General features: G+C 41.2%; 1 protein-coding gene across 1 annotated transcript in view; it reads left to right on the forward strand.

The window, feature by feature from the left end:
- Positions 1 to 23,887, forward strand: part of SNAPC3 (small nuclear RNA activating complex polypeptide 3) — a 36,496-nt gene that overhangs the window by 9,668 nt on the left and 2,941 nt on the right. The window contains exons 3-7 of the mRNA XM_075263692.1: positions 5,043 to 5,124; positions 6,712 to 6,816; positions 12,515 to 12,664; positions 14,470 to 14,552; positions 16,030 to 16,194. Coding sequence (XP_075119793.1) covers positions 5,043 to 5,124; positions 6,712 to 6,816; positions 12,515 to 12,664; positions 14,470 to 14,552; positions 16,030 to 16,194 — 585 coding nt within the window. The remainder of the gene's footprint in view (positions 1 to 5,042; positions 5,125 to 6,711; positions 6,817 to 12,514; positions 12,665 to 14,469; positions 14,553 to 16,029; positions 16,195 to 23,887) is intronic.

Genomic DNA, 23,887 nt, shown 5'->3' on the forward strand with positions numbered 1-23,887 from the left:
TTTATTTTTTTCTAAATCAATTTATTTGCTGTGTGTCAATGCTGGCCCTAAGGGTTAAATGGCAAGTGTGCTTCTGATCATAGGGACAGGAGAATAAAAACTATCATTCTCTTCTCCCTTCTCATGTTCCCCTGTACGCTGGTTGAAGTGAAGCTGCGAAATTATGTAGCACTTTTTTAGCCAGTGATATCTCAAGATCCAGGTGGGTTGAATAAACAAAAAAGTAAAGTAGTGGCTCACCGAATTTTCATGTGGTGGTCAAATCTTCCGGGTGCACGGCCAGAAAAATCCCGGACTCCTGGGATAATCAACAGTGTGTAGAATACAAAAATGATCCAGTCCGCACTCCAGAGATGACCTTTTTTCTAAAATTTAACTTTTAATTTTCCATACGTAAAAATGGGCAAATCTCGTACAAACGAACAAACGTGATAGTGAAGACACAAAAGTGTTTTAAAATCCCATCATTCGAGACCTGGCTGACGCGTTTCCGGGTATGCTGTACCCCTTAGTCATAGCCTTCCGTTTTGTTAACCTGCTAGGTTTAAATACACAGCTAATTCCTTTATTACACCTGAACCATGTTAGATGCTAATCCGTCATTACCATCAACTACACCAAACATCTACCTAAAACGTGATATCCGGAATTGATATATACATATAATGGTAGCACTTTTCACATATAACCCCTAACTCAATATATGCAGTGAATATTTGATTATAAATCTCTAACCTTTATGCCCATAGGCGCGGAAATAAGTTCACCATAATTTTCCCATACTCCTGATGCGCATATACTATGCTCTATGCTCCTTTTTATGAATGAAGCGGTCACATGGAACACACGAACCAATAAGGAAGCATCTCTATTCATTGGTTGTCTGGGTCACGTGATCCCGACCAGCCAATGAAAAATATCCTCAACCTATACATACACTAGCGTTGAGACATGCACATAGCTGGATAAGATGGCATCTGATAATCAAGCATAACATACACTATACCTCATTGGCCCATTATTATTATGCCCATCATTTAAACATAGAATAAAGTAAATGCTATAAATCTTACCATAAGCGTATCAGTTTTTGAATTCAATATAGATAAAACAATATTCCATTCCTAAAGCATTCAATGAATGTACATTAGATCTGATCTTAAATTGAGTCCATAAGGACTCCGACTATTGAATTTGAAAATGTAGAAAGCCTCCTTTTCCAATAGACATTTTTTATTGTTACCTCCCCTAACAGATTCCGTAACTTTATCCACTGCAAAAAACCGCAAAGAATCTACACTACCCTTATGAATGGACACAAAATGCTGTGCTGCTCCCGATATATTTTCAATCCCTATTTTAGTACTATCCCTCAGATGTTCCGCTATCCGAATTTTTAACTTCCGAGTAGTACATCCGATGTAATCTTTTGTACATATTATACAACGGATACAATAAATTACGTTTTCACTCATGCAATTAAGATGTACCTTAATTTTCACTTTGAAATCCGAAGCATTACTATCAAATTCCCTTGAAAATACAGCATACTTGCAAACTTTGCATTTTGGATTCTGACAACCCCAGAAACCCGCACTGTGTGAATTGGTCTCTATGTTAATCGGCAAACAACTGGGGGAAAGATCATCACCCAAAGTTCTACCTTTTCTTGCCACACAATGAATGCCTTTTGCTAATATTTCATTAGAAATTGGATCTGTTTGTAAGATTGGTAAATTCTTTTTTATAATTTCAGTTATTTTGTTATATTCTAAACTATAAGGGGTAGAGAATACAATCTTTTTTTCTTCCAGCTCATCTTTGGTTAACCTCTCATCATTTTTCAATAACTCTATTCTTTCTCTAAGTGCCACCTTAGTCAAGGCTTTATTAAGTATTGTTTCAGAATAACCTCTATCCTTTAATCTATTAGTTGTTTCTATACTGAGTTCAACATAGGTTGACTCATTACTACAAGCTCTTTTACACCTTGTTAATTCACCCACTGGTATACTATTGAGTGTGTGTCGAGGGTGACAACTGTTACCCCTCAAAATTGTGTTTCCCGAAGAGGGCTTTCTAAATAGTGTAGTAACAACAGTTTTTTCATCCACTGCGCCCGTGAGCTGAACATCCAAAAAATTAATTTTAAACAAATCATGAACAAAAGTAAAACTCAAAGCCAGTTTGGGGCTAACATTCAATAGCCTATAGACATTCTGTGTTTACATCCTCCTTGAAGAAAATTAGTTAGATAAGGATTCATTAACATTCCATTTCCTTATCACCTGAAAGAAGGGTTTCTCTTCTTTGATCTTTTGTTTAAAGTCTCAATAGCGCAGCCCATAGTGTCTCCATGTTAATTAGTCTAAGCAATTCCTTTGTGAGACAAAACTACTTATCTTTGATAGGGACAAGATGGCTGACAAAAGGCAATATCACTGGAAGACAAGTGATCTGGGCCCCCACTTCATGTAATTTATCAAATATAATTTTCAAACAATATTGTTAGCCCCCCACAGTTGGGTGAAGTTTCTCTGGCCAGCACTCATCCGTCTCTAACTCCCAGTTTCGGGTCTGCCGACTCGGGGCACATCCCGACAATCACTGTTCACCTTCCACTTTGTAATTGCATAGGCCGCTGTCGCTTTTGGGTAATTCAGTTCGCTTGCTATGTCCCTTAAGGATCAACCATTTCTGTGGTACCCCACAATTACCCCTTTCTTGAAATTGGACAACTCTGCACTTCGTGGCATCTTCCATGCGACTAATGCCAATGCTGTTTCTTATTTAACGGTGGAAGGTGGAACATACATCACGACCGCAGCTATCTTCATTTGCATGGATGTCCAAATACTTATTGGTGGACAGTGTATTCCGGAATTGCTTCATGTTAATTGCTTTACGTCATTAAACAAATAGGCAAAGATTTCTATGTCCATTTGACACGTGAAATATTGTCTTGGTAGCCAAAAACCATTTTAGGGCAACATTAAAAGAACCATATTGACTATGTATAAAATGCAGTATGTTTTGGATACGTGTTTCCTGCTTCACAATTGCTGTATGAGGAATGCGTAATTTCCTAAGGAGATCAAGCTCTTGTTAGTCACATTTTTATGTTCTGTAAAAATCTAATTTTTTAACACCTTGACACCTTTACCAGTTTTCTTTCTCTTGTTCACTTTAACCCTTTCCTTCCAAAAGCCATTTTTTTAATTGACCCTATTTAATGTACCGTATGATGCATTTAGAAAATGTTCTTGCAGGGTTCAATTAAGGCTGGCCAATTATACTAGGTTCACACTTGTGACAGGCCCTCTGTCATTCGGGTCCACGTATTCCATTGACTATAATAGGGTCTGATGGCTTTCCGCCATTTTTATACTGAAAATGGCAGAGAGAAAAGTCTTCAGAAACTCCGACGCAAATTTGAATCTAGCCTAAGACCCACATCAAAATCTTGACAATTATTGAACAATTATTTATATTCACATATCAGCGTTATTGATTGACCAAAGTGATGTCTGGACATGTGACTACTGTGACAGCCTGTTGTACTGATCCATGGGAAAAGTTTCTGTAAGTAAAAAGCTTATAAAAAGTAACCTGCTTCTGCCGTTACTTTGTTAAATTACCCCAGATACACACTTTACACTGAGGCACAAACAATGAGGATTTCTCACTGACTTCTTGTAGCTGGCGGAGGAAATACATTCCGTGAACCATATATTTACATAGATTGAAAAGAGGATTGGCTTCAGGCAGCCAGTGGGAAAACCAAACTCGCAGTTTCACTCCAGAAGCCATATATATCTAGAGATATACACCCACACAGTGGTCTTGTATATGGAATACATGCACAAATGCGGTCTGTTTAGATCATATACACAAATATACAGCAATGTATACCGGAGGACCACACTAGCATCTTCCCTCAGACCGGCTGGTTTTCACAGTCCTGACCACAATGCATAAAAAAATCGTTTCCATTAGTCACAACAGAGAGATCATAATTGTATTTTTTACCAATAATTGTTGCAACTCCTTCCTAATCTGCCAAATGACTTTCGCCTGACTCTGCTGACTCCTATCTGTAGAAGTCTATGGAGAATGCAGGGGGTAGGAGTGTGCAGGACATAAGAGAGAACAAGCTGAAAATAAATGTTATATTACAGAAACAGAAAGCACTTTACTCACATGAGTACCGGTCAGTATTTCACTGTATGTATCTTACATGGTCCTGGGACTGTTTCTAAATAAGAGAGACAGAGATGGAGATGATTCCTCCTCCTCCACTCCTTGTGAGCATTATATGGGTAATCTCCATCCACCAAATCGGAGAGGAATGAAAACCACAGATAAGACGGGCAGAGGAGGAACGTGCTAAAGACTGCAGAACAGAAGACCTAAAATGGCCAGATGTAGCGTTATTTCTCGTATGCACACACACGGCAGCTTTTCATGAAAAGTCTAACGAACACGACAGATATGCTTTAAGTATACACCCCTTCTCATGGATATGAACCCTAATCACATTAGCATGATCTCAGTTTGAACTGTCCCAAAACTGGTTTGGTGCCAGGTGTCAGTGTCTTGTGTACCACCAGTCCCAAAAATATCTGCCCTATGTCCTAATCATTCATAGTGCCACAACATATCTCTTAATAAGGCATAGAAATAGCCTCGCCTAAATAAGTGGTCACCCTGTGCTGCTACTACTATTTATGCTGCCAGCTATCAATTTTGATAAGGTCAAAGGGTGTGACTGTGTAAAATACATGCAGGTCCAAAAAAAAACTAAATACAATTAAAAAATAAAAATAAAATACTATTGACTTGAAAGTGTGGCTGGAAATTGTGTATGATGACTGGTGAGTAGATTTCTCATTACGAAGATATTGGAGTGCTACGTTTTCAATCTTCTATACGTCGAACCTTAGAGTCTTGTTGTTAGAGGCTTTGCATTGCATCTCTTGCATTTATTTTTCTCTAAAGATAAATGTTTGCCATAACTACAACTTACATTTTCTTTTATACAGTATTCGGAACAAAATCAATGAAAGACGCAAGGAATTGATGGTTGACCGGGCATTCCGTCAGGAGATTTTCCATTATGAAATGGTGAGAGCAACACTGCAGTAGAGCTTGTCTATCACTGCTTCTTAAAGGGGCTCTATCAGCAAAATTATGCTGTATGAGCCCCACATATGCCTGAATAGCCTTTAAAAAGGCTATTCAGGCTTCGCTAATGTTATTTTAAACCTCCCCCCATTTTTAAATAAAGCCATAAAAACATATTTGTAAATCATACCTATTGTGGGCGGTCCTCAATGGTCTGACATCATCTTGCTGTCACGCCTTTTTTTTCTTCTTCGTCCAGCGACGTCCTTCTGTCCTGGCTCTTCCCCGCCTTGATCTTCTGTTCTTCCGGCGGGTTGTGTTCAAATCCCGCACATGCGCAGTAGCGCTCCCTCCGGTACGCTACTGCACAGGCGCCGGTGCTATTTTTGTTGTAGTCCTAAGTACCCCTTATAACTATGCGAGCGTAGTACGCATGCGCAGTACGCTCATTCACTTCTTCATTCCCGGATAAAAGAAGATGAAGGCGTGGAAGAGCCAGGACAGGAGGACGTTGCCGAAAGAAGAGGAAGGTGTGACAGCAAGGTGATGTCGGACCATGGAGGACCGCCCACCGTGCACGATAGGTATGATTTACAAATATGTTTTTATGGTTTTATTTTAAAACTGGTGGGGGGGCTTTAAAATAGGATTAGCGGAGCCTGAATAGCCTTTTTAAATTCTATTCACGCATATGTGGGGCTCATACAGCATAATTTTACTGATAGAGCCCCTTTAAGGAAATGATCACAATTATTGACTTCACATTGTTATCACATTGTATTTTTACTACCATGTAGATTTATATGGTATTATTGTTTTGTGTTGCCTTTCTTTTTTGGATCAGTTCCCATATGTTTTGGTAATGAAAACCTTTTACCACTTCCACCAACTCCAATTCAATAGGTGCTCCGATGCAGTTAGAATTTTGTCTCACAGGAATTTATTGCTTTACAATATTTTCGCTGTACCTTGACTGTTTTTAGATCAGTGTGTACTTGGTAGTTTTCAGTCAGTCAAAATGGTTTACCACAGTCATCGGAATACTGTATGGTACATGGAAATCGGTAGATTTAATGCTGAAGAGCACCATTTGCTTTACACATTCACTTAACCAGTACGGAATGGTGGCTTGAGCCCTTGTAGAGGTTGCTGTGGGCTATAAAGTAATCTGTAACTGAGAATCATACAGTGTAGACAATGCAGTCTGCAGCAAAGGTAATCATGCAAGTGAAAATAACATAATTTAGAGGAATATATAATAATATATTATACTGTGCAGAAAAATAAGGCTGCATTCACACCTGCATTGGAGTCTCTGCCGCAGAGACTACTAAAAATCACGTGCAGTAGGACTTTTCTCTCTGCAGGTTTCTGTATAAAATTGGCAGAAACCAAGATGAAGCCCATCAGACCCTATTATAGTCTATGAGGTCTGTGGTTTTCCACGTGTAACTGCTTTTTAAGCGATGGGATCTCAGTCTCTCTGGTCCCGATGTTAACCCGAACAACAAAAACCCGAACTCTAGTGTGATCCTAGTGTAAGCGTGTAAATGATCTTTTCATTTTTTTATTTTTTTTTCTTTATAGGAGTCTCAGAGTTTAGGTACAAGGCCAGAAGATCCAGCAGACATGGTTGATGAGGGAGACCTGGTGCTAACTCTGAATATTTTTCATCCTGTTATTTTTCCAAAGGTTTGTATATACTAATCTATATAAACAAAATTTCTTAATATTTTGCTCATGATGCATCTGGTCAGTAAGCCAAATGGCTGTGTGTTTTAGCCTATTCCTGCTACTTCCAAGCTAGGCTAATCCATTGTGCAGATCCTACTGCTGTTTTCCAACTAACTGGACATTTATGTTGATGTCTGTTACCTCCCGTACTCAGGGCTCCAGGCTTAAAAAAATAACTAGGGCATCTTTGGATCCAAATGAGATATTTTGGTCATATTAGTAAAAAGATTCAGTTGCCAGCCCAGTCCTAGTAGCTTCATTATTACAACACTTACAGGAATGTTTTTACTAGCTAGTTTTTAGTCAGTACTTGTGCATTTGTTTGTTTGGGGGTGTTCACGCATAGGAATTTGAAGCTGAATCCATTCATCTCATTCCCATTTAATGGGAGGCAGTAGCTGATTTTTTTTTTTTTTTTTTTTTTTTTTTTTTTTCTTTCTGCCTGAGATCTCCCATTGAAATGAATGGGAGATGGAAAATAAAACTTTTGTGTCTGTCTGATTTGGATGCTTAAAGGGGCTCTATCAGCAAAATCATGCTGATACAGCCCCACATATGCGTGCATAGCCTTTAAAAAAGGCTATTCAGGCACTGTAAAAGTTAAATTAAACTACCCCCCCCGTTTTAAAATAATAACTTAAAAAAGAATGTTCTCCACTTACGGAACGTGCACGCTGGGCGGGCATTCAGGGTGCGCCGTCTTCTTCTTCCCCGCCTCTTCTTCCTCTGACGTCTTCGGGTCCCGTCCTCCTCCGGCGCTTGCTCGCGGACACTGATAAAAAAAAAAAATAGCCCATGCGCAGTAGCCGTAGTAGAAGCCGCGTGCTACTGCGCATGCACCCGGGCTATTTTTTTTTTATCAGTGTCCGCGAGCAAGCGCTGGAGGAGGACGGGACCCGAAGACGTCAGATGAAGAAGAGGCGGGGAAGAAGATGAAGACACACCCTGAATGCCCGCCCACCGTGCACGTTCCGTAAGTAGAGCACATTCTTATTTAAGTTATTATTTTAAAACGGGGGGGGGGGGGGGGGTGTAGTTTAATTTAACATTTACGGTGCCTGAATAGCCTTTTTAAAGGCTATGCACGCATATGTGGGGCTCTATCTGCAGGATTTTTCTGATAGAGCCCCTTTAATATGTCAAAATCTGCTTGCGGAATTTGGCCCTGTCCAATAAAGGCAAAGTACAGTGGCAATCTTCACCAAATTCTGTTCGTTAAGCATCAAAATCTGCTTCTAATTCAGCATCCAAATCTGTGTCTGTTTTTTGTCAAGCATATAAAGAATCTGCTTCCACTTGCTGAAGCAGAGATTTTTGCTTGACAAATTCAGCGTCAAATTCCTATGTGATAACATACCCCAAATGTGCTAGCTATTTTGACAGGAGACTTACATTCAAAAGGCCAATAAAGAGAGATCACAATGCGCTATACGATACTGTACTGCAAAGTAAGAATCCTTTCAAAAAGTATTGTTAATAGTTTACTTGGGTCAATTAACAAGATATGAATGAACATACGAGAAATATAATTAAATCAATATTTGTGGTTACCTTCCTCAGTTTGAGTTCTTCAACACTTGCACACAGTTCTTTCTATTTTTAAATAATTATTTATGGAACAATATACAGTATATAATAAGAATAGTATACAGAACAATAGGAAAAGATGCACGGTCTCTAGGGACTGGCACTGGGGGCAGGGCAAAAGTGCCCCTAGTCAATTACATTTAAGGGGGCGTTCACACTACCGTCTGTGTCCGACAGGTAGTGTCCGTTCAAAATCTCTCACGGACATTAGGAGCGGACACTAGCTGTGTCCGTGACACTTGTCATTCATTTAAATGGCGATCGGGTGCGTTCTTTTGCACTCCGTGCCTGTCCTTCACTGTCTGCTTGTAAAGATGTCCGACTTTTCAAGCGGACAGAAAAACCTGACGTGTCAGGTTTTTCTGTCCGCTTAAAAAGTCGGACATCTTTACAAGTGGACAGTGAAGGACAGGCACGGAGTGTAAAAGAACGCACCCGACCGCCATTCAAATGAATGACAAGTGTCGCGGACACAGCTAGTGTCCGCTGCTAATGTCTGTGAGAGATTTTGAGCGGACACTACCTGTCGGACACAGACGGTAGTGTGAACGCCCCCTAAGAGTATCAGTACCACCTCGCTAAATGGTTTGACCAAACAAGATGGAAAAGGTGTCAAACCAGAGTCAGAAGGGAAAAGGAGGTAAAAGAGCAGGGAAGTTAGAGAGAGAAGAAAAGAACAAAAAAAAAAAAAAAAAAATAGGAGGGGGGGTCAGGAAGGGGTTCACAACAGGGCTCCCACTGCCTAGGCTGTGATGGTGTTCTAGCACTATCACATAATCACTTTATATTCAGCGGGGTCTTGATATAAGACTCAGTAAAACAAGATTTACTGAAAGGTCTCAGATCTATAATGTAAATGTCTCATTAATTCCTCCATCAGTCTGATCCCCTGAAGTCTGTGGACCCACTTTGTGCTGGTATACAAGTTCCAGTTCTCTAGCTTTGATAGTCTGGTGGCCTACGAGAGACACTCACTAGGACTTCAAGGGGATCCCGTCCAAATGGAGGAGAAAGGGGACCAGAGAAAAAAGTCAATAAATGAGGCAGTAATTCTCTATACCCCTGTCCAGGATGACTGATGTACAGGACAGACACAGGCAAAATAGGAGGCATATCACCCTTTCAGCATGTGGCCAGGACAAAAGAGGAGTTTATTTCCGGCTTGCTGAAGGCAACAAGAGTCAGAGGAGCAGTGTGCCTTCTGATATAGGTGTAGAACCTGACTATCTGAGAAATGTAATTGCAGGTCTCACTTCCAGTTTCCAGTGAAAGCTTGGAGGGTCTGTCTGGAGGCGATCTCCACATTGTGCATGTAACCTATAACTTATGTCAGACTGCTCCCTGGCCTGTGCACAAAGAATCAAAATTTGTTTGAGATCGAGGAAAGGTCAAGGAGGAGGAAAAGTGGCCAGGAAATGGGAGTGTTAATTAGCTCTCCAAACGCCCAAGTAGCAGGGCTTGGTGTCATCTTGTAGGTTTTCGACTGTCCTCAATTCCCCTCTCTTATGAACTGGATCTCTTGTTAAACCATTTATGGAATGCCGCATCATTTATACTGGGGGGGATAACGTAGTATTGGGAAGACCGTAGATGGCCTTGGGAGAGCTGGATAAGAACTGTTGTGCAATCTTCAGGCTCGGGCCTACTATTTCGTGTAGGATTCATGCGATAATGTTTCTAGCCATGATGCCTATTGGGGGGACTTCCATGCATACCCATGTTTCAGGTTGCCATCCCTATGCCAATCTATAATACTGGAGCGAAGAGCTGCCAAATGGTCATGATCGTATGTCTAGGAGTCACACTTCTGCTAAGAGCTAGTTCACATGGGGGGCAGATTTTGGCACCAAGAGTGACGCGGGGAGCCGCATCACTCTCGGGTCAAAACGCGCCTGCCATGACCGTCGCAGTCGCAGCTTCCCCCTCCGGAGTCAGTTCAAATGAATGGACCGACCCCGGAGGTTGCTGCTGCCAGGCGGAATAAGCCTGAAGAAAGGGCAGCTTGCTTCTTTTTTCTGCTAGTGGCATGAAAGAACGCTAGTGGTCTCCATAGACCACCATTGTATGGAGGTGAATTTTGAGGAGAAATCCGCTGTCAAAATCTGCCTCCTTGCCCCCGTGTGAACTAGCCTTTAGGGTCAAAACAAAGACTATTATTTTGAAATCTGTGTTGGTTTGCCAGCTCATATGAACTTAATCATCATGGAAGGGAGTTCCTTGAAGGCTACAGGGTACAGAGAACATGCAGAGTTCAGTGGAGCAATGGCCAATGCCCAATGCCCAGTGCAGGAGTTCCAGCCATGGGAAATAGAGAAGGGCTGTGCTTCCATGTAAGGTGTAGAGAAAGAAATATTGGAAGACAGATTTTATAGACTGATGAGATGAGTGTTTCTTCATGGATCAGATAGATGGGCCCATGACTGGATCAATAATGGGCACAGAGCTTCACTTTTTACTCTGACACCAACAAGGTGGAGGTGGGGTACTGCTATAGGATGGTATTGTTAAAGGTGAGCTAGTTGGACGTTTTCTGGTTCAAAATGAGCTTTCAAAACCTAACGCGAGTTTTTAGAAGACTCTTTCTTCAAATAGGAAAAAATCTGCATCTTTCAAGCAAACAATGATTGTTATGTAGGGCACTGCACTAAAACATTACACTGCATGGCTAGCCAGTTAATTTAAGGCCTTAAAGATGAAAAAATAATGATATGGCCCTCGTCTTCATCTGACCTAAAGCCTATTGAGAAGTTGTGGGCTCTTCTTATACAGGAGTTTTATGGTGAATGAAAACAGTACATCTCTCTGAACAGTGTCTAGGAGCACTTCTAGGAGCTGCTGCTAAGTGCTGACCATCAATAGATTAAGAAACTGAGGGGCTCCATGGATGGAAGACTATTAAAGGGGTATTCCCACGTCGCATACTCACCAGTCTTCACTGCTGTAAAATCTTCTTTATTCCTGGTTTCTTGCGTCATTTGGTGGGCGGGGTTTCATATGCAACCTGCCGTTTAGGTGTGCCCCCAAATTAGCGTGTAGCTCCGCCCACTGCATAGCGTGATCCTATGGGGTGGCTGAAGGGCCTGTGATGTCATCAAAGGTCCTCAAACAACACTATATGCACAATATTGGACTATGAAGTACAGGCAGCAGCAACTCCATTCTGTGTTACATATAGAGACTGCCTGTCTCTGCCATAATGAACACAATTGAATTAGCTAGCCTGATAACTGGGAGAACAGAAGACGAGTTCAGAAATGAAAGCAGCTCCTCTCCCCTATCTGAGAGCAGGAAGGTCACATGGTGTAGACACAGGAATAGCTAGAAACACAGGCTCGCTCCCGTGCACTTAGCCCCTCCTCCCTGAGAGCAGGCGGATACATCACTTGACTTTTGAGCAGATAAGTCAAGAGCTGTGTCAACAATGAATTGAATAAAGTAAGATAGTGGACAAACAAAGGAGTTTTGCTGAAGCAATGTATTTAGGAAAAGTCTTACATCCACATTAACAAGCAGTATAGATAGGATCCTTGTGATGGGACAACCCCTTTAATGAAAAGAAGGATGTCTATGTTGGTCTCTGGCTAAACCAAAATCTCACTTTTAGTTTCCTAAATATTCAAGTTTATTAACCTTTTGGATTAACTGGTATCAATCTAGTTGTTTGATAATAAAGCAAATCCAGCTTTCTAAATAACGGTGCACTAAATGTATAATCTCAGGCACACTGCAGGTTGTTGAGATCAGGGCTCTATGGGGGCCATAGCTTTAATTCCAGGGCTCCTTCTCCAAAGGATGGTCACACCAAATATTAATATAATTTAATTTCCTTCTTGGTTATTTTATTTAAGCATTCTTACTTTTGCATATTTGTTTTCCCACAGCTGCATAAAACTTTTGCATAGTACTATAGTTGGCAGTAACTTTGCAGTAGTCGCATTTGCTATCAGAAGTAAATTGTAAAATGTGTGTGTGTGTATATATATATATATATATATATATATATATATATATATATATATTAAAAATAAATGTGCTGCATAATGTATCTTTGGGATTATATCATCTTCAGCACAAGATGTACAAACCCTATGAGACGGTCCTAGTTCTAGGCAGCCAGAGACTGACGGAACTTCGAGATGCCATTAAGTGTGTCAGTGACTTACAGATTGGGGGAGAATTCAGCAGCAATCCAGACCTGGCACCAGAAAATGTTTGTAAGGTAAAAGGACTGCCATATTTTTCCTTCAAGATTGCTTCTATATTCTATACTGTTCCACCATTTTCTTTTGGACGAAACATGACCAAAACAAAACTGCTATTATTATACTCTACAAACATAAAAAACAATTTTACTCATCGCTCCAGAGCGACTCCCTATTCTCTTTGGCACTTTTGCTTGACGTCATGGGGGGGCCTCAGAGGTTATTTTGGCGTCATGATGCATAATGGCGCCAAAGTGACCCCTGAGGCTCAATCAGCAGTCACTGACATCTGGTAGAACTACCGAAGAGAACAGGGAGTCGCAATAGAGTCCTGGGAAGGTGAACAACATTGTTTTTTTTTTTTGTTTTTTTTTATGTTTGATCAGCTCTCTTGGGCTTCTTCTTATTGTACTCTATTGTAGACCCCACATTATAATAATAGCTAGGGAGTGTAGAACGCCATTCCCATTTTTGGAAAATTTGTTGGGATACTATACGGTGTGGAGGGTCCACTATGGACATTATACTGTGTGAAGGGGCGGCCATGGGATATTATATCACATGGAGGGGTCACTATGGAACATTACACCATGTGGAGGGTCCACTATGGGACATTATACCGTGTGAAGGGACCACCATGGATCATTATACTGTATAGTGGTATGTTTTTGCATACAATGCTAAGACAGTTTTCCAATAAAAATTCATGCATTTTTGTGCAAAAATGTACCATGTTATTGCAGCTTTACATTGATGTGAAAATATCAGTGGTCTAGGACTAGCTGCATCCAGATACATAGTGTGCCACCACCATAAGTGTGCTGCCATACGGTGCTCTTGGACACATACATTTGCTACTAATTGAGGCCTGCACATGGATGGACTTTTCAGGATCGATTTTAAAATCTGATTTCCGATCATTTTTCATTCGAACCCGATCTCGATCTCAATTCCGATCCCAATGCAAGTCAATGGTATTTTTTTTATTAATCGGAGATCGGATTTTAAAAGCAATCCTATTCACTATACAGCATGGAATCTAAGAATTGTTAGAATCCATGCTGTGTAGTGAATCACTAAGTAGCCAGAGGATTTTTTTTTAATCCTCTGGCTACTTAGTCCCCCCTGGTGTCCATTTACCTCTAGAGATGGCTGCTCCGCTGCTTCTCCTTCTTCTTGTCCTCGCTGCCGCTCCAGCTGCAGTCTTCTTCTCCCTTCGCTCCCCCATCCCTGCCAGGTTAGGAGAGTGTGGGCGGGTACTGGGAGGGGAGATGTGACGTCTCCCCGCCCTGTACCCGCCCACACTCTCCTAACCTGGCAGGGAGGGGGCAGCGAAGGAAGAAGAAGACTGGAGCGGCAGTGAGGCGAAGAGCAGCGGAGCAGCCATCTCTGGAGGTAAGTAGCTACTAGAGATGCTACTTTAGTCTCCCATTAGAATGAATGGAGGCAGCCGGCGCGCAGGGGGTTAAGGCTGTGTGCCGGCTGCTTCCATTCATTCCCATGGAACCGCAGCGGAGCCTTCACACTGAGTATACGCTATATACTCAGTGTGAAGGCATTGTGGGAAATACTACCGATCTCGATCCCACCTAAAAAGATCGTGTTCGGAATTCCGATCACGATCGCTCAACCCTAGTCATCACCTATGTCAAAAATAAAGTTTATTCACTATGTAACAAAAAGTTATGCAAATTCCAACTATAATGCTTCTCAAGTCCTCACCATTTTTAAGATCTTTACCAACAGTTAGTAGCTTTAAACCTGCCTTGTGCAATGTATGTATACCAGTCAATTTTTATAACTAGTTTTCTGCTTATTTCAGGATCTGTTCAAATCTGCTTACTTCTATTTTGAAGGCGTTTTTTACAATGATATGAGGTTTCCAGAATGTAGAGATATAAGCAGGTAAATTACTTGTAAATCTATTCATTCAGATCTTTAATTTGGTTGTGTGTATAAATATCTTATTAAATGTTTATGCTTTTCTAATAGCTTTAGAAGTAGGGCAGAGGGTATTGTATCTCCAAAGATGATGATGTTTGCAAATATTGCTAACTTTATATGGTCAGCTTTCCTAGCAAGATTTGCTTTGTATTTGGCTTTCAGATAGTAGATCAACTTTAAACATAATACATACATCATCCCCGTGTACACACAGAGATCTGATCTCCAGGGTGTGTAATTTTCTACTGCGTTTGCACTATTACGCTAGGTTCACACTAGCGTTCACCTGTCCATTCTGTGGTTTCCGTCTTCTGCATGCCAGAAGTCGGAAAGCTCAGACCGGGTCCGGCCGTGAGCGGCGGTGAGCGTTTTATGCTCTCCGCCGCGAAACCGGATTTTTTTTATCCGGACACAGAGTACTGCATGTCCGACTCTGTGTCCGGATTATAAAACCCGGTTTCGCGGCGGAGAGCCTAAAACGCTCACCGCCGCTCACGGCCGGACATCTCTCTCACCCATTCAAATGAATGGGTGAGAGAGACTCCTGCAGGTTTCCGTCTCCTGCCTCTGTTTTAGGAAATGGAAACCTCAAGTACGGAGTTCACAACGCAGATGTGAATGAGCCCTTACATACAATATTGTCACTATGAAGAGAGACTAGCCAGAGTCCATTGCCTAATACCCAGCACATCAGGGTCGTGCATGTGCAGACTTCTCCTGCGGCGTTACCATGGAGCAGGCTGATCAACTTATATCAGCTGGCCCCTACAGAGACACTACAGATCACCTCCCATTCACTTGAACCACTATGCTGCAGTATCTCAGAGAATGGAGCAGGAAGCAGGCAGCAGGATCCTCTATGTATCAGCTGCTGAGGACGGCTGATTGGTTGGCGTGCCAGTTGTCAGACATCTATCCATTTTGGATGACCTATCCCTTAGGATATGTATTAGGAAGTGGAACCTGGTAAGCCCCTTAAACATGCATTCAGAAAAAAAATCTATGCATGAATGATGCCATTTACAACTCTGAAGTTAGCTGCTAGATGTCAGCACATGTGAACAAGTCTTTGTCAACTGGAGCACATTGTAACAGTGTCCTTTTTTTTTTTTTTATCTTGACATTAGATATTCAGAATGGCATGTTTTATTGTATTCTCCAAGAGATAAATTCAGATTATGGATTTTATTTTAGTAATCCCTTCTCTGTAATAAAGTGTGAGAATTGATTCTTTGTGACTATTATTCCAGATTGGAACAAAAAGTCCATAGCTCCACAGCCATATACACCATATGAACCTATGTAATGGACAGTAGTAGTACTGTAGTATGAGTGATAACTTTCTGATTGGTGCGTCATCTATGGGGTAGGTAAATGGCGGTGCCAAGGCTTCTATTTTGATATGAATGCCCTTTTTTGTGTTTCCATGATCTTCCAGAACAGTAATTGAATGGTCTGAATCCCGTGATAGAGGCTATGGGAAATTTCAGTCGACCAAGATGGAAAATTTTACTTTTAATGATCTCAATATAAAAATTGGCTTCCCTTACTTGTACTGCCATCAAGGAGATTGTGAACACATTGTTACTTTCACAGATATAAGGTAGGTACATCTGTGTCAAATCTGCACAGTTAGAAAATGGGCTTGCTGTGAATATGAAAAATCTGCTACATGCCCAGAAATCTGCACGGAATTTTCCTGTTACCGTATTTTCCGGACTATAAGGCGCACATAAAAACCTACGATTTCCTCAGAAATCGTAAGTGCGGCTTATAGTCCGGTGCGGCTTATATATGGATGGAAGCGGCGGCAAAGTCTGCGTGCCGCTTCCATACATACATAAAAGGCACCGTAAGGGTGCGTTCACACTACGGAACGCCGGCGTGTATCATAGCCGTACACGCCGGCGTTACAGCAGGACTGCCGGACACTTCCTATTCATTTCTATGGGAGCCGGCATGCGAGCGCTCCCCATAGGAATGAATGGACAGACACTTCCCATTCATTTCTATGGGAGCCGGCATGCGAGCGCTCCCCATAGAAATTAATGGAAAAAAGCAGTCCATTCATTTCTATGGGGAGCGCTCGCATGCCGGCTCCCATAGAAATGAATGGGAAGTGTCCGGCAGCTCTGCTGTCACGCCGGCGTGAAACAGAACCCTGAAACAGAACGTGAAACTTACCGAGCGGTGCAGGGCGGGCGGGCATTCAGGCCTCCTCTTCCTCCGATGTCCTGACCACTTCCTCCAGCGCTTGCGAACTGATAATGGCCTGGGCGCATGCGCAATATCATAATGCTTCTACTACGACTACTGCGCATGCGCCCAGGCCATTATCAGTTCGCGAGCGCCGGAGGAGGAGGACGGAACATCGGAGGAAGAGGAGGCCTGAATGCCCGCCCACCCTGCACCGCTCGGTAAGTTTCACATTCTGTTTCAGGGTTTTATTTTAAAACGGGGGGGTAGTTTAATCTAACTTTTACGGTTGGGCTCTATCAGCATGATTTTGCTGATAGAGCCCCTCCTCGCCTGCCGAGCGCTTCCAATAGAAGCGGCTGGCATGCGGGGGGTTAAGCGGCCGCTGGCAAAGTCTGCCTGCCGCCGCTTTCAATAACATATAATGCGCACCGGACTGCGGCTTATAGTCCGTAAAATACGGTAAATGTGAATGAATTATGAAGCGTTAAAGTACAGTTCACTGACATGACTGTATGAGACTCTGCTACAGATCCTGTTTAAAGTCGGCGCAGAGAAAAGTCCGGCATTTTTCTTTTCTCTCCCCCGGACTTGAATTATGGTGAGACTAACGCTATAATGAACCTAATGTTAATACAATTGTCGCTATTCTAATTCTCTGCTGACTAGATTAAGCATTTATCCTGTGTTGCTTTTGGCTACATCTTCCTCCATTAGTATTGTCACCTATGATCACTGTAGAGAGAGTGAAGTATCTGCGGAGGCGTTCACATATGAGCTAATGGTATACCACTTTGGCCATACCTTCAAAATCTCATTCCATCAGGTGCAAGAGGGAGCATGTATGACACAGTAAGGGTCCATTCACAAGGAGTAAACGCACGCTCATTTTGGCAAAATACACGTGTAAAAATAAGACTTCTATCGACTTCAATGACATTTTTTACACGTGTAAAAAAAAAAAAGCGCCGTATTCTTTACACGTGTATTTTGCCAAAATGAGCGCGCGTTTACTCCGTGTGAAAGGATCCTAATTCTAACTCCTTCCTGCCATAGCCATTTTTTTGATTGTTTCTTTCTCTCGCTTTCCAAAAGGCAGGTAAAAACTGTACCTTGTAATAGCACTAGTTAATCTATATGATGTCCTGAGAAGCTGTTAAAAAATTCTGAATATGGTACAATTAGTGAAAAACTGCAGTTTTCACGGACACACTTTATTTTATTTTATTTTTTAAAATATTTTCATATGTGAGGTATCGTATGTGAGGGAGCCTTCACTAGGCTTCTGGCTATCTAGTCCACAGATCACCTTCCCTAGATTCGTTCAGGATGGGGTCATTCCATATCAAGTGATCCAAATAGGAATATTTTTTTTTACCTAACGTCTTTAGATTTTTTTTATTTTTTATGAAGTACAACTTAAGTTAATTACAAATAAAAAGTTTTGAATTTTTTTCATCAGTTAATTTTTTATAGACTTCTAAAGTTTTGACAAAGTGTGAATTTTGGCCTTGTATGGCTTTACATTTTTTAACATATCTTGGGCTAGAATTAAGATATATAGGTGGGAGAGGCATCATTTTTCTCAGAGCGGTACCGGCTTTCATTTGATATGTCACAAGACGATGTTTCTTTATATTTTGTTTTGGAGAAATCAAATTCAAAATTTTGATGCGCAATTGTGAAAAAAACGTGTGTTTTAAAATTGTGAAAAAATGCATTTGTGTTACTTGTGTTCTTGGTTATATTTGTACAGGTTTTCAACTTGGGACCAAATTGGGATCAATTTTTTTTTTTTTTTTAAGCCTTGAATCATCTGATTGTACGTTTGTGTGAGCTTCTTCCTTTTTTCTTTTCAAATTACAACTTGCTGAATTCAACATTTATATGCAACAATAAAAAAAACATAAAAACAAATATTGTAAGTGCCAGAACAAATACATCTTATCATCAGAACACAGCTTGTTCAGCATTTTCAACCTGAATGCATTGAACAAACCAAAAGAAAAAAAGCTGCTCATATCCTCAAGTGCGATTTTCTAAATAGTCTCATCCTAATTATATGTTAACAAGAGTACAAGAACCAATATTTATATTCTTTATTAACATTCATCTGTAATAAGGGACATGCATCAAACATGGAGATTAGGACCTCCCTTCTTCTTGCTATCTGAGGTGCACTACAATAAGTGTCCTTCCATACTGCCTAGTAATTGTACATTAGCATCAAGTCCTCAGTCATTCCTTACATCAGTGACTGCATCAACATATACTGAGCAATGCAATATGAGAATATAACAACATGACTTCTGTATTAATTACTCTACTCTACCTTTAATAATAAGGGACATGCATCAAACATGAAGATTGGAACCTCCCTTCTTGTGGTTATCTGAGGTGAACTACAATAAGTGTCCTACCAGAAACACACCTCTGAGAGAGATGGTCCCACTCTAGTGTCATATTACAGGACCTGTATACTGCTAGTCTGACACTAGGTAACATTAACATTTTGTGAGGTGGATCATTCTCTGTACATATCTCACATATAGACCCCACACTTTTAGACCACAGGCTGAACAGATCTGAATTCAAGATTTTCGGAATGACACTGTAATAGTTATATTTTAAATATTATCCCATCGCGATCCCAACTTGAATTTTGGTACAGATGTGGCTAAGGGCATAGCAGGCCCATGTGAATTTTTTTGAAATTTTTGAATAAAACATTTTTTTTCGGAAATGCGTTTTAAAATTTTGCGTTCACATGGGTAAAATATTAACAAAGATACTCTTGTGACATATTTGGTGAAAGCCTGTATAGTTCTGAGTAGAATGGCGTTTATTTTGTTTCTCTATCTTTTTTCTAGCCTAAGTTATGACGAGAAATGTAAAGGCAGGCAACACAGAAATTCGCACTTTTTCTGAACTTTGAAAATCAATTAAAAATCCAAAAAAAATTCTAGAATTTTTCTTTTCTTCACATTTTGCATTCTCTGACACACTATTACCAAATAACAAAATCTCAAAAGAATTAAAAATATAGAGGGAAAAATCATTGGTTCACTTGACACGGAATGACCCGATGATGGAGATCCCAGGCAAAATGGTGGCACCCATGCATTGTTTTTAAATAGTGTTTTGGCCTTTCTTTGGCCTTGTAGTGAAGGTGACAGTCTTACAGGTTCATCCCAATAAATTTAATATGATTTTTTAAAAGTTAATTTAACCGGAAGATGTAAATTACAGACAAGGATGTACAATGCAAAGCTGCTGTAACAGGTGATTTTACAGTCTGGACTCTATATTGTCCTGGACTGAATGTGGTTCAGAACGTGGACTTTCTACATCATTGTGATGTATCATGCTAGGAGTTCTGGCCTCCTCACATTTCCACTGTTCTGTACTGCATACAGTACAGGAAAGTGGAGCAAAGAGGAGGCAGAGACTCTGGTTCATGTTTAGTTTGAGAAATGTGGGCATCACAAGGTCCAAATGTTTGGTATTTACACATGAAGCCTAAAGGGTGTACAAGTCTGAAGGTGCTTAACTTGCTCTGTTCTAGGAGCTGCAATCAAGACCTGATTCAATCGGGTCCAGATAAGAGAACCTCAACCAAAGATTATTAACCACTTCCGGACCGCCCATAGACTATATACGTTCGGATAGTGGTTGCCTTGTTCTGACAGGACGGTACGTCCAATCAGAACACAGCAGCTGCACAAGATCGTGCAGCTGCTTTCACTGGGAGCCGGGTGTAATTTCAGCCGGAGCTCCCAGAGAGAAGACAGGGAAGGTTTATTCCCATCCCTGCCTTCTCGATCGCTGTGTAAACGTGATCTGCCGGGAGCAGCATCTTGCAAGAGCTGCTGGGTCCTACAGGACCCAGATCAGCTCTGTATACCGTATATTGCAGCATGTACCAGACCCAGTTATAGGAGAAATCCGCCTCCAGTACAAAAAAAAAAAAAGTGATCAGATGTCCCCGAAGGTCTCTTATGACCTTATGGGGACACCATCTGAAAAAAAAAAAAATTAAAAAATTAATTAAAAAGTTCTTTTTAAAAAAAATAAATAAAATAATTTAAATAATAAGTAAAATAGTAAGTAAAATAATATGCCAATAAAATGACGTTATTAACCCTTTCCCGACATGCGCCGTAATAGTACGGCGCATGTCGGGTCTGTAACTATGGCGGCCGCCCGGGAGCCGGGCGGCCGCCATAGCCGCCGGGTGTCTACTGCTTTAAGCAGTAGACAACCGGCTCTAATGCCTCCGATCGGTCCCCGGACCGATCGGAGGCATTAACCCCTCCGGCGCCGTGGTCAAAGGCGCCGGAGGCGCCATATTCCCGGTGGCGCATGGGCCCCGCCATTTTGCCCAGGATCGCCGGCTCCTGGAGCATGCTCCAGGGCTGACGTCCCGTTGCCATGACAGCCGGGAGCCTTGTACAGGCTCCCAGGCTTGTCTGCAAATCCTCTCTTTTGCAGGCTGGTCTATGCAGCCTGCAAAAGAAAGGATGATTTTTTGCAATGCATTAGCATTGTAATGCATTGCATTAGTGATCAGACCCCCTGGGGTTCAACACCCCTAGGGGGTCTAATAAATGCAAAAAATAAATAAAAAAAAAATATAGAAAAAGTATTAAAAGTTCAAATCACCCCCCTTTCCCTAGAACACATATAAAAGTAGTTAAAAACTGTGAAACATACATGTTAGGTATCCCCTCGTCCGAAATCGCCCGCTCTACAAATCTATAAAAATATTTTTCCTGTTCGGTAAACACCGTAGCGGGAAAAATAGTCGAAAGTGCCAAACCGCCTTTTTTTTTCACTGTTTTGATTCTGATAAAAATTTGAATAAAAAGTGATCAAAGCAATAACATTTCCCGAAAATGGTAGAACTAAAAAGTACACCCGGCCCCGCAAAAAAAGACGCCCTATGCATCCCCGTACACTTACGTATAAAAAAGTTTCAGCCGTCGGAATATGGCGACTTTTAGAAAAAAATTTTTTTAACACAGTTTTGGAATTTTTTTTAGGGGTCAAAATGTAAATAAAACCATATAAATTTGGTATCCCTGGAACCGTACCGAAACACACAATATAGGGGACATGTCATTTTGGCTGCACAGTGAACGCCGTAAAACCAAAGCCCGTAAGAAAGACACAGAAATGCATTTTTTCTTCAAATCCACCCCATTCTGAATTTTTTTCCTGCTTCCCAGTACATTCTACAGAATAATTAATGGTAGCATCATGAAGAAAAATTTGTCCCGCAAAAATTAAGACCTCATATGACTCTGGGAGCGGAGAAATAAAAAAGTTATGGGGTTTAGAAGGAGGGGAGTCAAAAACGAAAAACGAAAATCAAAAAATGCCATCGGCGGGAAGGGGTTAAAGGTTATAACCCCACCCCTGACGACACCATATAAAATAAAAGTTACAGTAATGGAGAGGAAAAACTATTTTATGAAGTTTCTCAGTTGTACTTTGTGTTATTAAATAAAAAAAAAAAAAAAAAGAAAAGTGAAAACCAGACAAAATTTCCCTCCTATTATGTTTATATTTTCCTGGATATAAAAAAAATTAAAACACATTTGAAAATAAAAACAACATTAAAATAAAGCCCTATGTGTCCCCCAAAAAATTAGTTCAATAAGACGTATGAGCAAAATGTTACAGCCCTCCAAACTGCGCATACAAAATAAACCTAAAATGTGTATGGTCCTGGACCACAAATTGGCCCGGTACTGAAGTGGTTAATAAATAAAATATAGTAAATAAGGTCGGGTTCACACTACCGTTGGTGTCTGCTCAGAAGGTGTCCATTTAACCCCCCCCCCCCATAAAAAAAAAAAAAAAAGACAGTAACTGATGGCTCTCAGTTATTGTCTGTTATATGTCCGTTACCCATAGACCTCAATGTTAAAAACGGACAGAAAAGTCCTGCATGTAGGATTTTTTTTTTTTTTTTTGTCTGCTTGAAAAAAACTGACATGTTTGTAAACGGACACTAAAGGACACAAGATAAAATCCCATTGAAATGAATGGAAATTGGAAACAGACCAGCTAGTGTCCATTGCTAAAATCTTGTACAGACAATAACCACGGACACTGCTGAGCGGACACCAATGGTACTGTGAACGCCCCTTAAGAGTAATTAGAAAGCTAATAACAAAAACAGTGAAAACCTAAAAAGTTATAAAGCTCATACCGTTCTAAATCCAAATACACACTATTAGGGTAAGTTCACATGGATCTGCCGTATCTGCCTCAAAATCATGACCAAAAAGATGGCTCCCATTGAAATCAATGGAAGCAGCTCAGGAGTTTTTTCCGGAGCCGGAAGAAACTGCTCCTGGAAAAAAGAAGCGAGATGCTCATTCTTCAGTCCAAGTCGCCTTGCAATTTGGCCTGAAGACACTCCCTCCTCCCGACTAGGCCCAGTCATTGGGCCTAGTCCAGAGCAGAGTGTGCGGCTGGATGCCAGTGCAGTGCACCGGCTTTTGGACCGGAACCTGAGGCAGAGGCCGGTCTAAAAAAAAAAAACTCAGTGTGAAATTACCCTAAGGCTCTGGTCCCACGGAGTAACGCGCCGCGCATTCAGACATGTAGACACATGTCAGAGTGGGAGCGCTCAAAACTGATCCCTTTCACTTCAATGTGTGCCGACTTACGGGCGCTACACATTAAAATCAATGGGAGGCTTTTTAACCCATTGATTTCAATGTGTAGTTTATGTGTCTGGATGCGCGGCGCGTTACTCCGTGGGAACGGAGCCTAAGATATCCTGCTTAACAAGAACATACTTCACGTGTGTAGGTGCTTAGGTATTCATACAATATCTATTTTGTTTTTTTTGTTTTTTCTCGCAGGATGATATTTATTCATGTAAGGAAGGAAATACAGGGTCCTAGCTCCTGTGCTGTAGCAATATCACATGTATGACATCACTATTAGAGATGAGCAAACACTGTTCGGATCAGCCGTTCCGAACAGCACGCTCCCATAGAAATGAATGGAAGCACCTGGCACGGCGACCGGCCGCCGGCAAAGTGTACGTGCCAGGTGCTTCCATTCATTTCTATGGGAGCGTG

Source organism: Leptodactylus fuscus, chromosome 1 (genome assembly GCF_031893055.1).
Source record: "Leptodactylus fuscus isolate aLepFus1 chromosome 1, aLepFus1.hap2, whole genome shotgun sequence".
In the NCBI taxonomy this organism is placed as follows: domain Eukaryota; kingdom Metazoa; phylum Chordata; class Amphibia; order Anura; family Leptodactylidae; genus Leptodactylus; species Leptodactylus fuscus.